The sequence below is a fragment of the Drosophila virilis genome, chromosome 3, assembly GCF_030788295.1.
Source record: "Drosophila virilis strain 15010-1051.87 chromosome 3, Dvir_AGI_RSII-ME, whole genome shotgun sequence".
Lineage (NCBI taxonomy): Eukaryota > Metazoa > Arthropoda > Insecta > Diptera > Drosophilidae > Drosophila > Drosophila virilis.
The window spans coordinates 11,575,960-11,589,558 of NC_091545.1; the positions used below are offsets into that span (position 1 = coordinate 11,575,960).

At 43.0% G+C, this 13,599-nt stretch overlaps 5 protein-coding genes across 6 annotated transcripts; all 5 read left to right on the top strand.

Moving 5' to 3' along the window:
- Window positions 1-60: 60 nt before the first annotated feature.
- Aef1 (Adult enhancer factor 1) lies at window positions 61-5,526 on the top strand. 2 transcript variants are annotated; one of them, XM_070208568.1, is made up of 3 exons: window positions 61-288; window positions 1,581-2,722; window positions 2,789-5,526. In XM_070208568.1, exons 2-3 carry the CDS (start codon window positions 1,846-1,848, stop codon window positions 3,232-3,234), a joined length of 1,323 nt encoding a protein of 440 aa, XP_070064669.1. In that variant the 5' UTR covers window positions 61-288; window positions 1,581-1,845; the 3' UTR covers window positions 3,235-5,526. The 2 variants fall into 2 exon arrangements, with proteins under 2 accessions (XP_070064669.1, XP_032291199.2); XM_032435308.2 differs by having other exon boundaries at window positions 62-288; window positions 2,781-3,055.
- A 1,014-nt stretch (window positions 5,527-6,540) lies between these two features.
- LOC6624518 (uncharacterized) lies at window positions 6,541-7,113 on the top strand. The gene is made up of 2 exons (XM_002047149.4): window positions 6,541-6,750; window positions 6,829-7,113. Exons 1-2 carry the CDS (start codon window positions 6,636-6,638, stop codon window positions 6,861-6,863), a joined length of 150 nt encoding a protein of 49 aa, XP_002047185.1. The 5' UTR covers window positions 6,541-6,635; the 3' UTR covers window positions 6,864-7,113.
- A 126-nt stretch (window positions 7,114-7,239) lies between these two features.
- Window positions 7,240-10,056, top strand: LOC6624732 (solute carrier family 35 member C2). The gene is made up of 3 exons (XM_002047150.4): window positions 7,240-8,246; window positions 8,308-8,560; window positions 8,625-10,056. The coding sequence occupies exons 1-3, from the start codon at window positions 7,584-7,586 to the stop codon at window positions 9,179-9,181; spliced, it is 1,473 nt and encodes a 490-aa protein (XP_002047186.1). The 5' UTR covers window positions 7,240-7,583; the 3' UTR covers window positions 9,182-10,056.
- A 164-nt stretch (window positions 10,057-10,220) lies between these two features.
- Window positions 10,221-11,411, top strand: LOC6624501 (glutaminyl-peptide cyclotransferase). The gene is made up of 4 exons (XM_002047151.4): window positions 10,221-10,722; window positions 10,778-10,888; window positions 10,944-11,154; window positions 11,210-11,411. Exons 1-4 carry the CDS (start codon window positions 10,255-10,257, stop codon window positions 11,350-11,352), a joined length of 933 nt encoding a protein of 310 aa, XP_002047187.2. The 5' UTR covers window positions 10,221-10,254; the 3' UTR covers window positions 11,353-11,411.
- A 105-nt stretch (window positions 11,412-11,516) lies between these two features.
- Rcc1 (Regulator of chromosome condensation 1) lies at window positions 11,517-13,496 on the top strand. The gene is made up of 3 exons (XM_002047152.4): window positions 11,517-11,687; window positions 11,823-12,536; window positions 12,605-13,496. Exons 2-3 carry the CDS (start codon window positions 11,870-11,872, stop codon window positions 13,393-13,395), a joined length of 1,458 nt encoding a protein of 485 aa, XP_002047188.1. The 5' UTR covers window positions 11,517-11,687; window positions 11,823-11,869; the 3' UTR covers window positions 13,396-13,496.
- Window positions 13,497-13,599: the final 103 nt, after the last annotated feature.

Genomic DNA, 13,599 nt, shown 5'->3' on the forward strand with positions numbered 1-13,599 from the left:
GACAAGTCGCAGGTATGTTAACAACACATCTCTAAATTGCACCAGTTCATCGGGTCATTTGTACCAGTTCTTTCGCGTCTATTTGGTACGCAAACAGTAAAAGCAAAAAAAAAAAACAATTTTTACTATTTTTCTACGTTTTATAAATGAATACAAAACAATAAATAATGCTCTAAAGCATAGTTTTAACTGAATTAATAACAAAACGCGTGCTTGGTGCACACTTGCCTGGCCCGCGAAAAATCCAATCAGAAAACGAAAAGGCCAGCACCAGCACAAAATGGAAAGGTAGGTCAAAGAGTGAGCGCGCCCAGCGCATAGAGTGTACATGCCCGAAATAAAAAAGGCACGTCTGAAGGGTATTAGTGTTATTAAACATGTGAAAAATAGTGAAAATTTCAGTTGGCCCATAACCTCAAAAGAGTTTTGGTTTTCGCTGCTGTTATAATGTGAGTGCCTATGTATGTGTGCCTATATGTGTTGGGTGTCTATGTGTGTATGCGTGTCCGAGTGGCGCGTTGTGAAGACGTCGACGTCGACTGAAAGTGGTTGTCGCTTGTCGGTGAAGGGGGCGACAAGAAGCAGAGCGGCGACAAGGTGAGAAGCGCGAGCGCGAACGTGAACGACAAGATCGAATGTGGAAAAACTACTTTAGAGCGAATTTAAAAAAAAAAAAAAAAAAAAACTACAAATTACGTTCTGCATGTCGCCGCCAAAAATACAAATTCAAAAGGACGTCCATAGCAGGCAATCAGGCTCCGAAACTTTCGCAGCAGCATAAATATCATCGAGTAATGCGGAAAAAAAACACATGTAATTCGCGAGAAAGTAACACGCTGTCAGTTCGCCCCAAAACGTGAATGTGTGTGCGTTCGATTGCGTGTATGTGTGTGTGAGTGTGTTTGTGTTTGTGTTTGTATGAGAGAGTGTGGGGGAAACGGGAAACGGCGACACAGCAGCAGCGGCAGCAATTGGAACGTGGAACCTGTCGGCGCACGTAAAAACCAGAGCCAAAAATTCAAATTACATGCATTGGGCGCGTTTTCAAATGCATAATCGCTAACAATTTTATAATTTATGTTAAACAGTCGTTAGAGAGCAGAACTTTTGCCGTAACAAAGGCCCCATAGCAGCAACCTGGGCCAGAGCCAATTCGATGAATAATTTAAATGGATTTATAATTTCTTAACATTTCGCAGTTAGTTTGGGAATTCCTCACATATTTTTGCATACCTAAATAGCGAATAACATGTAAAGATGCCGCCAAACTATTCACTCACCATCTCTCGCTCCATTAGAGCTGAGCAATACCGCAAAGTTGATAGTCAACGTGATTGTTAAATTGAATTGAATATCCAAACAGGTTCACAGATTTGCAGATCAAGTCCAAAGCTGTGATCATTTAATATTTACATTACGGTGACAATCAGCTGTTGCATCTAGTTAAAATTATCGATAACAGTCACTGTTGTTTGACAGTCGCAATTGGAGAACTGCTGTTGCCCAAAAATCACAACATTGCTCATCTCTAATCACTTGTACTCTCTCTCTCTCTCTCTCTCGCCCTCTCTCTTGCGCAGGCACTAACCAACACAACAACAAGAGCAGCAGCAACAACAACAGCAGAAACCACAACCAGGCCAGCCAGCATGTCGTGGCATTTGTGAGCAGCGCGCCAAAAACTTGTCACGAAGTTTCTTGTCATAGACGTACGCGTCCGCTCCTAGAGCCACGCTCCCACTCGCCCCCCACACTTACACGCACACACACACACACACAGTCATTCTCCTACACACATACACCCGCCCAGTGCTCACGTCCAGTCCTTAAGTGCTTAGGCAGCTTATGATGCATATCAAGAGCCTGCCACACGCACATCAGGCCGCTGCGGCAATGAGCAATTGCGACATTGTCATTGTTGCCGCGCAACCGCAGACCACCAGCGCCAACAACAATAACAATGACACTGTTACACAGGCAAGCCATGCCAGCCATGCGGCAGCTGTGGCGCATGCACAGCATCAGCAACAGCAGCAGCAGCAACAACAACAACAACAGCAGCAGCAGCAACAACAACAACAACAGCAGCAGCAGCAGCAACAACAACAACAACAACAGCAGCAACAACAACAACAACAGCAACACAATCAACAGCAACAACAGCCGCCCGCGCCTACAGAAATCGCCCTACCCTTTAACATGCATTTGAGCGGAATTTCAGCGGAGGCACACAGCGCTGCCCAGGCGGCCGCAATGGCAGCTGCGCAGGCCGCGGCAGCGCAAGCCGCCGCCGCGGATCAACAGCCAACAGCACCTCCCGCGCCGCCATCGGCACACACGCTGGCTCACCTGGTGGCCAATGCTACGCATAGTCCGACGCTTGGCGAGTCGCACTATGTTAGCAACGGTCACTCCAACAACGAGCATTCGGGCGAGGGTAATGGCTCGAGCGGTAGCGGCGGCCGGGAGCCGGAGAAACCATTTCATTGCACAGTGTGCGATCGACGATTTCGCCAGTTGAGCACATTGACCAACCATGTGAAGATCCATACTGGCGAGAAGCCCTACAAATGCAACGTTTGTGATAAGACGTTCCGTCAATCGTCAACGCTGACGAATCATTTGAAAATTCATACCGGCGAAAAACCATACAATTGCAACTATTGTCCCAAGCATTTCCGTCAGCTGAGCACTCTGGCCAATCATGTCAAGATTCATACGGGTGAGCGTACATTATTTATGGCAATTAAGGTCGCAGCTAATCCTAGCCTCCTTTGCAGGTGAAAAGCCGTTCGAGTGCGTCATATGCAAGAAACAATTCCGCCAATCCAGCACGCTCAACAATCACATAAAGATCCATGTTATGGACAAGGTCTACGTTCCTGTCAAGATCAAAACGGAGGAGGACGAGGGGTGACTAGGACGCATGGCGTTGGCGCAACATCATCATCTCCATCACCAGCAGCAACAGCAGCAGCAACAACAACATCATCAACAGTCGTCAACGCCAACGCAGCAGCAACAACAACAGCAGCAACAACAACAGCAGCAACAACAACAGCAACAGCAGCAACAACAACACCACATCGAACACCAACGTGGAGTTACCATTACGACGCTGCCGTCCACAACGACAGTGGCACAGCATCAACAGCAGCAGCAATCGCATCTACAGCCCTCGCATGGCAATGGCAGCTCGCCGCATCCTCATTTCAATGTAGCCGCCTTGGGTGATTTGTCCAGCGCCATGCAACTGGGCGCCGTGACAGCCGATGGCAACTTTGTGACCATGGGCGGCGTTGTGGTCGGACGCATACAGCATCCGCGAAGCGAGGAGCTGCAGCATCTGGGCGTCATTAAAGTGGAATCGCCAACGAATGGCATTGCCGGCTCCACAGCTGCCGCACAACGCGATGGATGAGTCGATAAGCCACTCCGCGAGCCCAGACTTAAGGAGACCGTTGACTCAAATGATATCGCGTATCTGGCGCCAGAGCAGCAGCAGCAGCGACTACGGCGGCGGCGCCGATTTAACAAAAGATAGACCGTAATCGTTGCCGTTGTTGTTGCTGCTGCATACGCTTACGTTGTTGTTAGTTGTTTAATTGTAGCGAAACATTGTTGTTGTTCTTGTTGTTGTTGTTGTTGTTGTTGTTAAGGTCTAGCTTACCAAGCTGAATTATCAGGCTTGCCCTTGGCGATGTTCGCATATTTCAAGTTCAAATACTATGCATCAAGCTGTTTCCGCAATCTTGGAAATCTTAGCTATACTCAGATGCAATGCGAGTCGTAAAAACGTTGCAATTGTATTTATCTGAAAGAACTTGAAATCTGATACGTAAACCAAACGAGCCTGAATGCAAAACGCTTCAATAGTAGCTAAAAGGAAAAGAAAAACCGTCGCCAACAGCATCATGGCCTAGAAAAGATCAGAGATTCACACTCATTAACACACACACACACACGCAGAGTCGTCAATAGCCACAATTTACTTACGAAGCAATAGGTTTAGAACAAGCTCCCCCTCAGCCTTCTACCCATACACATACTAACTAATAACTGTAACAGTTAGCGCAAAATCCTAAGTACTAAAAAACAAATCATTTGATTAAGCAAAAAGTCATTTCGTTTAAGTTGAAAGTTTGAAAGTGAAACAACACTAGAAATGTTTTACAGATTTGTTATATACTATACGAGAAGAAAAAAACGGGCAAAAATTAATCATTTTTCAATTTCAAATTGTTCTTTAGCATTTAAAGTTTAAGAGATTGTTGTAAATTGTTTAGTGCGAGAATTCTGCTGCATTCGCTGAGACACTTGACATAGTCAACGTTGCCCATTGTTTTAAATACTTATATATAGCATATAAAACAAGAAACAAAAAAAAAAAAAAACATTAACAATTCTTATTTCAAACCAATTGTAAATCATTGTAAAAGAAAATTGTTAACCATTGTAAATGCAGCCATTTTAGTGAACACGCGCAAAGCAAGGCGGCTTTGTTAGGTTCAAAGTCTATACAAATTCAATTTGTTTTTAACTAGCCTAATTATTTAAATTTTGTTCTAAGCCCACAACCCCCCCTACACCCCTGTCCAGCCTTTTCCCTTTTCCTCTGGCTCCAATCCAACGCACACACACACACACATCTAAGCGAAATTTTAATTACCTTAAGTGGCAGGCAGAAGCAACCTAATTATATAGTCTACAATTATATAAACATACTATAATTAGTTGATCCTTAGTTTGTAATTAATGGCCGCGCGCGCTTTGTTGTGGCCCATGAAAGTGAGTTTTGTTAATTTTAAAATCTAGTTTTTAGTCGTTATAGTTTTATATTTTGCAAATTGGCACAATTTGAAACGAAGCAATTACAAAAACAACAACAAAAATACAAAAAAAAAAAAAAACAAAAAACGCTAGTTAATGGAGTAAGCACACAAACTATTACTAATGCTAATATTAATCAGATAATATTGTGCGATAGAAAGCAACAAGTTCTGTACAAAGCCCGACTCCAATTTTGTATGTATAAAAATGACAGCAGGAGAAAACAAGAAATACGAAAATACTATTTTCTAAAAATATAAAATCTGCCTTTTTTTTATTTTCTATATATATATGTTTTTATTTTTATTTTTGTTTTGTTCTCAGTCGACTGAAATTCCCAAAAACGTTTTGAATTTTTAAGACTTTTCAATATTTTGCAAAAAGTTCCTATCGAGTTTTGATAAACAATTTCAAGCAAAATAACTGAATACGAACAAATTCCAATGTATACGAGAAGTCGAAGCAAAGGATGAAAAGAAGAAAAAAAACGATGCAAATAAATATAGTACATAAATGCATATAAATAAATAATAAATGTTGATAAATGTGTAGTGTTAAACGGTGAATACAAAGAAAAGAAAAGAAAAACAACAATTGTAGTATTTAAAACTAAGAGCTAACAAATATTCTAAATAATGCTTAAAAGAACGTTTTGCAGAAAAGAACAAACAAACAAAAAAAAAAAAAACAAATAAATGCCGGGTTACATATTTTCATACGCAGCGGCAGAGGAAATGCTTTGCATTGCTTTTTTACTGCAGTTTTGTATAGGAAAAATACTATAAAAAAAATAGTGAGAGAGAGAGGGAAAATGATAACTTTGGAGAAATATGAAAAGACGAGTGAAAAATTCAAAATTGAGTGCAACATCAAAAAAAAAAAAAGTTCGATTTAAAATATAAGTTAATTGCACTAATTAGACGAAGTTTAGGAAGCATTTCAAATAATTTGTTTGATTTTTTCCATTTTACAGTTGCTCTGCATTTCAATTAGAATTTGGTTTGACTGATTTCTTATCGGATTCTGATCGGCTTTATAGTTCGGCACCCTCTCCCCACATCCACCCTGTCCTAACATATGTATATTTGAAAGCAAAATAGGGGTCGTAGTGAGATTAGCAGTTAAGCGCCTAATTTAAATAGTTGTGTGAGTGTAAAACAAAAGCAAAGAATTTAGACATTAAATGAACAAAGCAAAGCATGCAGGAGATACGAGTAGAAACAAAAATGTATGGAAACAAAGCGATATGCTTAAAAACAAATAATAAAAAAAAAACACATACGAAATAACGACTTGATAATATTGTATAATTATACACAAAAGCTATATGTATATATTTACATAAATATGTGTGTGTGCAGTAGCTGTATTTATATGTAAATGTGTATGTAACTGTGTATTTAGTTAAAAACATATATATACATATATATATATATATTTGCAAAAACTGAAAAACAAAAGCCACGAAACAACAAAAATACAAAAGTATGAAAAACAAACATTTAAACGGGTTCTTATTGGGAGATTGCAGCACATCAGTGAATGGTAGATTTTTGATTTGATTCTCTTGGAAATGCTGATATTGAATTTATTCAAAATTCGTTTTTGTAAATCCTTTTGAATTCCTTGCTTAAATTGCGCAGCTCGATAGTTCGATTTTATTGTTGTTGATGTTAGACTCAGTTATCGGTTTACAATATCGCCTATCGTTAGCGATTGTCTGACCGTTGCGCACCCCCTAATCAGCAGCGGCCGCTTACAAGAAAACGTTCTGCCAATTTCGCAAATAAGTTCAGATTTTAACAATGTTTCGCCTACAACAGTCACAGCCCGACCCAGCGGAGGAACAGAAACGTGTTGCCGCCGAGGTGCGGAACAATTTCATTATGTTTGGAGCTCTTGTTGCAGCTATTCGGCTGGGTAAGCAATATTAAAACGTGCGAAGCTTATGTAAATACAGGTGTTTAATTACATTCGACATTTCTTGTACAAAAATAGCGCCTATTGTTCTGCAACACCTGAAAACTGCATAACAGCAACATATTTGGATCTAGAAGGAGGGTGATACAATTTAAGCGCTAAAAACAACAAAATAAAAATGCATTTATTTAAGCGCACGTGCATTAATTGCGGCTATACGATTACTTTTCATAAGCAAAAAGAGAATGAATGTAATATGCATATGCACACACTGTAGTCTATTTAAGCGTATTGCACCTGTAATGTAAATAAATCGTTTTTAATACAAATATATGTATATGCAATAAAAATTGCAAAATAGTATATATGTATGAGAACGTGTTTGTACACGATTCCAATTTATTTATATCGATATTTTGGTGGAAAATATCGTAAACAGCTCGCGGCACTTTCCAACACCGTGGACAAGACGTCAATCTGGCTAACACAATAAAACAACAAACACTGTATAAACAGTTGGCAGCTAGCTTTTAGACGTATAAAGAGTGGCCAAGAGGCATAATGAAAACGTAAAATAATTCCCACCCGGCTGCTGACTCAGGCGAACGCTGAAGCAATCCATTAAGCTACTTAGATAACGGCAACTGGCCAACTTTGCAAAGAGTAAAACAATAAAAACTGCAATACTGAAAGTGGAAACATATGGCACGCTGGCCGCGTCAGTAAAGTTGTAGATAACGGCCCAAGAGACTCTCCCGGCTGCCGCCTTGTACATGTACATCGCAATAATTATTTCCGTCGCCCGTCGGGCGTACATGCATGTTATCTAGATAATGGTTGGGCCCAAGTATGAACGCCTCAACACCGGCGACGTCGACGTTGGCAGCGACGCCGATGCCGAAAACAACATTGAAGAGGTCGAACTAAGCCACGACTTGACTCATAAAAATGCCAGCGCTAGTCAAGAGCGCCGACAGCTGTCGTCGCATGCCAACTTTAAATACGCGCAGAGCAACAGCAGCGACAACGGGAATAACGGCAGCGACGCCACGTCTGCACAGCAGCAGCAGCAGCAGCACACGCACGACGGCATGACACGGCATGCGGATGCAAGGTTCATGCAGATGGCCATTGGGACACTGGCCACAATACTGCTATATTTATCGCTGTCCATAACGCTCACCTTCTATCAGACGGACATCAATCGGGAGCTGCCCTTTCCGCTGACCATTGTCACGTATCATTTAATATTGAAGTTTCTGCTGGCTGCACTGGTGCGCAGCATCTATAAGATGCGTGTGGGCAAGACGCGCGTCCAGCTGGACTGGCGGGTGGCTGTGCGAAAAATGGCGCCAACGGGCGTTGCCAGCGGCATTGACATCGGTTTCTCCAATTGGGGCCTTGCACTGGTGCCTATATCGTTGTATACAATGACCAAATCCTCGACCATTGTGTTTATACTGCTCTTTGCCATCTTGCTGGGACTGGAGCGCAAGGTGAGCGTGCGTTTGCATTATAAATATAGCAATTATAGTAAAATCAATTGGTTTTTTTTAGAGCTGGTCTTTGGTGCTCATAGTGGGTCTGATAGGTCTGGGCCTATTCATGTTCACGTACAAGTCGACGCAGTTCAATACGCTGGGCTTCTTCTTTATACTGTTTGCCTCGCTGAGCAGCGGCCTGCGCTGGAGTTTCGCGCAGTTTATAATGCAAAAATCCAAGCTGGGTCTGCACAATCCCATCGACATGATATACCATATGCAGCCCTGGATGATTGCATCGCTGTTGCCGCTAGTTGTTTCCATTGAAGGTGCCCAAGGATTTCAATCATAATAAGAGCAATAAGTTAACGTTTTCCACACATCTGTTCGCAGGTCCAAGGCTCTATAAAGTGCTAGAAAATCTGCATAATGTGTCCGAGGCGGATGTCATTTGGACGCTTGCCCGCATTACACTGGGCGCATTTATAGCATTTTTCATGGAGGTCAGCGAATTTCTGGTGCTCTGCAAAACATCCAGCCTGACGCTGTCCATAGCGGGCATATTCAAGGACATATGCCAGCTGGCGCTAGCTGTGGCGCTCAAAGGCGACCAGCTCAGTCCCATCAATCTGGTCGGCCTGGCGGTCTGTCTGGCGGGCATTGCCTGTCACCTGCTACACAAATATTCCAGCATGGCGAAGCTAAACAAGCAACAGCTGGCGCTGCAGCTAGAAGACGATGGCGAGGACATGTGCGCCGAGTACGACTTTAACAAAGGTAATACGATTGTTGGCGTTCATGGTAACACAGCTGGCACTCATGCGACACTCACTGCGCCGCTTCTGGAACAAACCGACTCAGAGGATGAGTCGGCCACTGATTCTGCACACAAGCAAAACGCATCGGATGTCATTTTCGATGTGCTCAAACGGCGCGACATGCAGCGATGAGCTGGTTGATTTAAGTTTCCCTGCACAACGCCACGTTTTTTTTTTTTTTGTCTGTTTGTTTGTTTATTGCTTCAAGGTTTCCGGGTAATACCCGGATAATTGTGATTGCGGGTGTGAGTGTGTGTGCGCGGAGGTGTGGCAGCTGTCAGCATGTTGACGCTCTTGTAAATGTTGTAAAAATTCGAAAGTTTTCTACTTAGTGCAACAATTTATCAACATCCGTGTTATGACCATATGTAAATGAATCGATGTCAGCTTATTTACACTTATATATACCCTTGCAGATGATATACTTTTGTATATACATGACTATTCTATCGATCATCTGACCAGATCATCAATTTGTCTGTTTCTATACTATTCGATTGAAGGGCCCATAATTGTAATGCGATATAGTTTTGTTATTCCGGCTCGATTCGGAACGCCATATGCGTTGCCATAAGAACAAATGTTCGATGGAATTAATTAATCCATGTCAAGTCGACTCTTTAGCTATGTCTGCAAGGGTAATTGAATTATTCGGTGTGCCGGAAATTGATTTAAATATTCCAACATTCCCCGATTGTCATTTATATTAGTTTGGACTTAGTTTGATAATGAAATAGAATTATCATTTAGCTGTTAATTATATTGTTGATTGGGCATTTGTGCATATTTTTTAGGCATCTTAGGTTTTAGCTAAAAAAAAAATTATATTTGCTGAAAGTATTCCCAACTACTATATGCCAATATTAACCCAATGAACTGGCAACTACTATACTTTTTATAAATATGATTTAACAAAGTGCAAAGAACACTTTTAAGGCTCTTTATCAAAATGTATGTGGAAAAATTTGAACTTTCCGGATTCGAAATAAAATTGTAACTGTATCAAATCTGCGCATATGATAAAAGTGTATAAAGAAGCTTACCATATATTTATTATGGGATCAAACCAAGATATGCTTGCTTGAACGTGTGGCTAATGCATCCGCTTCAGCCAAATGCCAATTGCATACTTCCATCGTCAGGCATGACTGGGCTGCTGGCCATTACGGCTATTCGGTCTTGAGTGCCAGGTCTAACACGTTTCAATGTTGCGCTTAGCCTTGTGTACCTGTGGTGTCGGCCTTGTCCTGCTATTGTTGAACTTTTGGCTTTCGCAGTCGACTCAGCGTACTTCGACGCAGATGTCATCCAATGAGGAGAGACATTTCAATGACACGCTGGCTAAGCTATTAATACCACGTTGGCCCGGCTCTCGTGGGCATTCGTTGGTCTGCGATTTTCTCATCGAAGAACTGCGTACGCTTGGCCTTGATGCAACTCGTGATGAGTTCTCGGACACATTTCCACTGACCAATGTGGTGGGAGTTCTGAATCCGAATGCAAAACAGTTTCTGCTGCTCAGCTGTCATTATGATTCGAAGTATTTGGAAACAACCTATCGTTATGTGGGCGCCACGGATGGTGCTGTCTCCTGTGCCATATTGCTGAACGTGGCCAAGAAACTGAATTCCCTTTTCCGCGACGAGTTTGGGCGCAATCATATCGGCTTGCTGGTGAGTGGCAGGATCCGGATAAGGTCTGGCTGTCATTATTACTATTGTCTTGCAGCTGGTTTTCTTTGACACCCACGATTCTGTAAATGGCATTACCGATAATACCTATCCACTGATGGGATCCAAAAGCTTTGTGAGGGCGGAAACTGTGCCATTAAATCGCATCGTAAGCTCCAAATTATTGTTAATCAATTATTTAAAGACAACTTTGCCATCCACAGAGTTTGGTCATCTCTTTTAATTTGATCGGCGCACCAGATCAAATCTATATGAGCAGATATGAGCGTACATATTATTTACACGAACGCCTGGCGGACATTGAGGAGCAGCTGCGGGCATCGGGTCAACTTGATCCGTGCCATCGGCTGTTTTACAAGTTGAAGGACCATGACAGCGATATAGACGACGATCACTTTTCGTTTCTAGCCAAGGGTTAGTTTTTGCAATAATTATGCATTGTAACTTATTAATATATTAAGTTAAATAGGCTTGCCGGTGATGCATGTACTGCCCCACACTTATCCGGATGTGTGGCTCCAAGAATCGGATAATCTACAGAATTTGCATTGGCCGACGGTTCGCAATATGAACACAATTATAACGCGGTTTGTCTATGAATATTTGAATTAGCTGCAAGGAAAATGGGCAGTTAGATTAAGTTGAGTTCAAATAAAGGAACAGCAAAATTACCACCATTTTTTAACTTCGATCACCAATAGCTATCGAATTGAAACGATTAGAGCTATTCGATAAGGTTCCAAAGCGGCTAAATGCAACACTGCGCTACGCAGCTGCTGCAATCTGTGTTAGCCGCCTTCCCGCGCATTTCATGCTGGATTAGCAATATTTGTCTGTATGATACAACCACCAAACAGTTTGGCTATTTGGTTTTTCACTCGTCCAAAAACCACTGTAGAAATCAGTCGCACCGCTCAAGTCAAACACACGCCAATTTAAATTCCATTGTGAGTAACCACACGCATCGGCATCGCTTTGGCGGTAACACCTAACCTTACATACAATCATACCACATACATGTATATTTATGTATACATTCTTTCATTCATATATATTTACATACATGTTGATGTTTTTTCTAGTTTTGTGAAAGAAAATTGTGAAATTTATCAGTTAACGGACAGCGAAAATGCCACGACGCAAGGTACTCACAAATAATAATAATGCCGAAGAGGAAAAGACGATGCAGCCCACAAAAGCAAAAAGGGCGCGAATGATATTCCATCTGGAATTGCCAGAGCGTCGTCAAATAATTGGCAACGTTCTAGTCTGCGGCACTGGCGATACCGGCCAGCTGGGCCTTGGCGAGGACGTCTTGGAGCGCAAGCGTCCAGCCTTGATTGAGAGCATACCAAATCCAGTGGATGTCTGTGCTGGCGGCATGCACTGTTTGGTGTTGACAAAGAATGGCGATGTCTACTCGTTTGGCTGCAACGACGAGGGTGCGCTTGGCCGCGACACCAGCGAAGAAGGCAGTGAATCGACGCCAGCCCTCATCGATTTGCCTGGCAAGGCGCTTTGCATTTCGGCGGGCGATTCGCACTCGGCGTGCCTGCTGGAGGATGGTCGTGTTTTCGCGTGGGGCTCGTTCCGGGACTCGCATGGCAACATGGGACTTACCATTGATGGTAACAAGCGCACGCCCATCAATCTGCTTGAGGGCATGGTTTGCTGCAGTATTGCATCTGGCGCTGACCACTTGGTAATCCTTACCACGGCAGGCAAAGTCTTTACCGTGGGTTGTGCCGAGCAAGGGCAGCTGGGTCGCATCGCTGAGCGTTCGGTTGGTGGCGAGGGTGAGTATTTTCGCATAAAATATCGTTGTGTGCCATGTGCTAAACATTAAATGTGTGCTATTTCGCAGGACGCCGGGGCAAGCGCGACCTATTGCGCCCGGACCAGCTAATCATAAAGCGCGCCAAGCCTTTTGAGGCAATTTGGGCTACCAACTACTGCACATTCCTGCGGGAGTCGCAGACTGAGGTCATTTGGGCCGTTGGCCTAAACAATTATAAGCAGCTGGCGCACGCAAAGGAAGCCGAACGCGTTCTTATACCCATCAAAACCGAGTTGAAGGACGTCAAGCAGATCGCTGGTGGTCAGCATCATACTCTGGTGCTGGACAATGCAATGCGCTGCTTTGCCATTGGGCGTCCCGACTACGGACGCTTGGGTGTGGGCGATGTCAAGGAGGTGGTTTCCGAGCTAACGCCAATTAAAGAGCTCAGCGGCAAAACCACATTTGTGGGCTGCGGTGAAGCTTGCTCCTATGCCATAACCACCGATGGTAAACTGTATTCCTGGGGCATGGGCTCCAATCATCAGCTTGGTGTGGGCGATGGCGACGATGAACTGGAACCTGTTGTGGTGAGCAGCAAGAATACACAAAACAAACGCATGCTGATGGCATCCGGCGGTGGTCAGCACAGTGTGTTTCTGGTCGAGTCCGATGTGAAGGAGAAGCAAAAGGAGAATGTGCCAGCCAGCAAGAAGCCAAAGGCAGCTGCTGTCGAAGCTGCCAAGGAGCAAACAGGGACAGATATAAAGGATGACGACGACACAGCTGCCGCAGCTATCGATACAATGCCCGCAACGGGCGATGCCGTTAAAGCGGTCAAAAAGACAGCAGCTAAACGTGGACGCAAGAAGGATTAATATAGAAACGTCAATGAACGTTTCATTTGTTTATTTAAGCCGCATTCGTATGCGCAGCTACACTTAATACTTTAAGCCAATTGAATAAAATGTTTATTTAACTGATTTTGTTTTAAATATATAGTGAAATTGTATGTGTAAGCAAAATAGCACTAAAAGCTATTGCAAAAGCCGAAACACAACGAACTAAAACATTTATTTACA

What these genes read in the sequence shown, in the direction of transcription:
- Aef1 (XM_070208568.1), top strand. Translation starts at nt 1,846, where the DNA reads ATGATGCATATCAAGAGCCTGCCACACGCACATCAGGCCGCTGCGGCA. An exon ending in TCATGTCAAGATTCATACGG is followed by an intron (nt 2,723 to 2,788) that starts GTGAGCGTACAT and finishes GCAGGTGAAAAG; the next exon opens with CCGTTCGAGTGCGTCATATG.
- LOC6624518 (XM_002047149.4), top strand. Translation starts at nt 6,636, where the DNA reads ATGTTTCGCCTACAACAGTCACAGCCCGACCCAGCGGAGGAACAGAAA. An exon ending in TGTTGCAGCTATTCGGCTGG is followed by an intron (nt 6,751 to 6,828) that starts GTAAGCAATATT and finishes GTACAAAAATAG; the next exon opens with CGCCTATTGTTCTGCAACAC.
- LOC6624732 (XM_002047150.4), top strand. Translation starts at nt 7,584, where the DNA reads ATGGTTGGGCCCAAGTATGAACGCCTCAACACCGGCGACGTCGACGTT. An exon ending in TGCTGGGACTGGAGCGCAAG is followed by an intron (nt 8,247 to 8,307) that starts GTGAGCGTGCGT and finishes GGTTTTTTTTAG; the next exon opens with AGCTGGTCTTTGGTGCTCAT. An exon ending in GCTAGTTGTTTCCATTGAAG is followed by an intron (nt 8,561 to 8,624) that starts GTGCCCAAGGAT and finishes ATCTGTTCGCAG; the next exon opens with GTCCAAGGCTCTATAAAGTG.
- LOC6624501 (XM_002047151.4), top strand. Translation starts at nt 10,255, where the DNA reads ATGTTGCGCTTAGCCTTGTGTACCTGTGGTGTCGGCCTTGTCCTGCTA. An exon ending in CTGTGCCATTAAATCGCATC is followed by an intron (nt 10,889 to 10,943) that starts GTAAGCTCCAAA and finishes TGCCATCCACAG; the next exon opens with AGTTTGGTCATCTCTTTTAA. An exon ending in CTTTTCGTTTCTAGCCAAGG is followed by an intron (nt 11,155 to 11,209) that starts GTTAGTTTTTGC and finishes TAAGTTAAATAG; the next exon opens with GCTTGCCGGTGATGCATGTA.
- Rcc1 (XM_002047152.4), top strand. Translation starts at nt 11,870, where the DNA reads ATGCCACGACGCAAGGTACTCACAAATAATAATAATGCCGAAGAGGAA. An exon ending in GCGTTCGGTTGGTGGCGAGG is followed by an intron (nt 12,537 to 12,604) that starts GTGAGTATTTTC and finishes GCTATTTCGCAG; the next exon opens with GACGCCGGGGCAAGCGCGAC.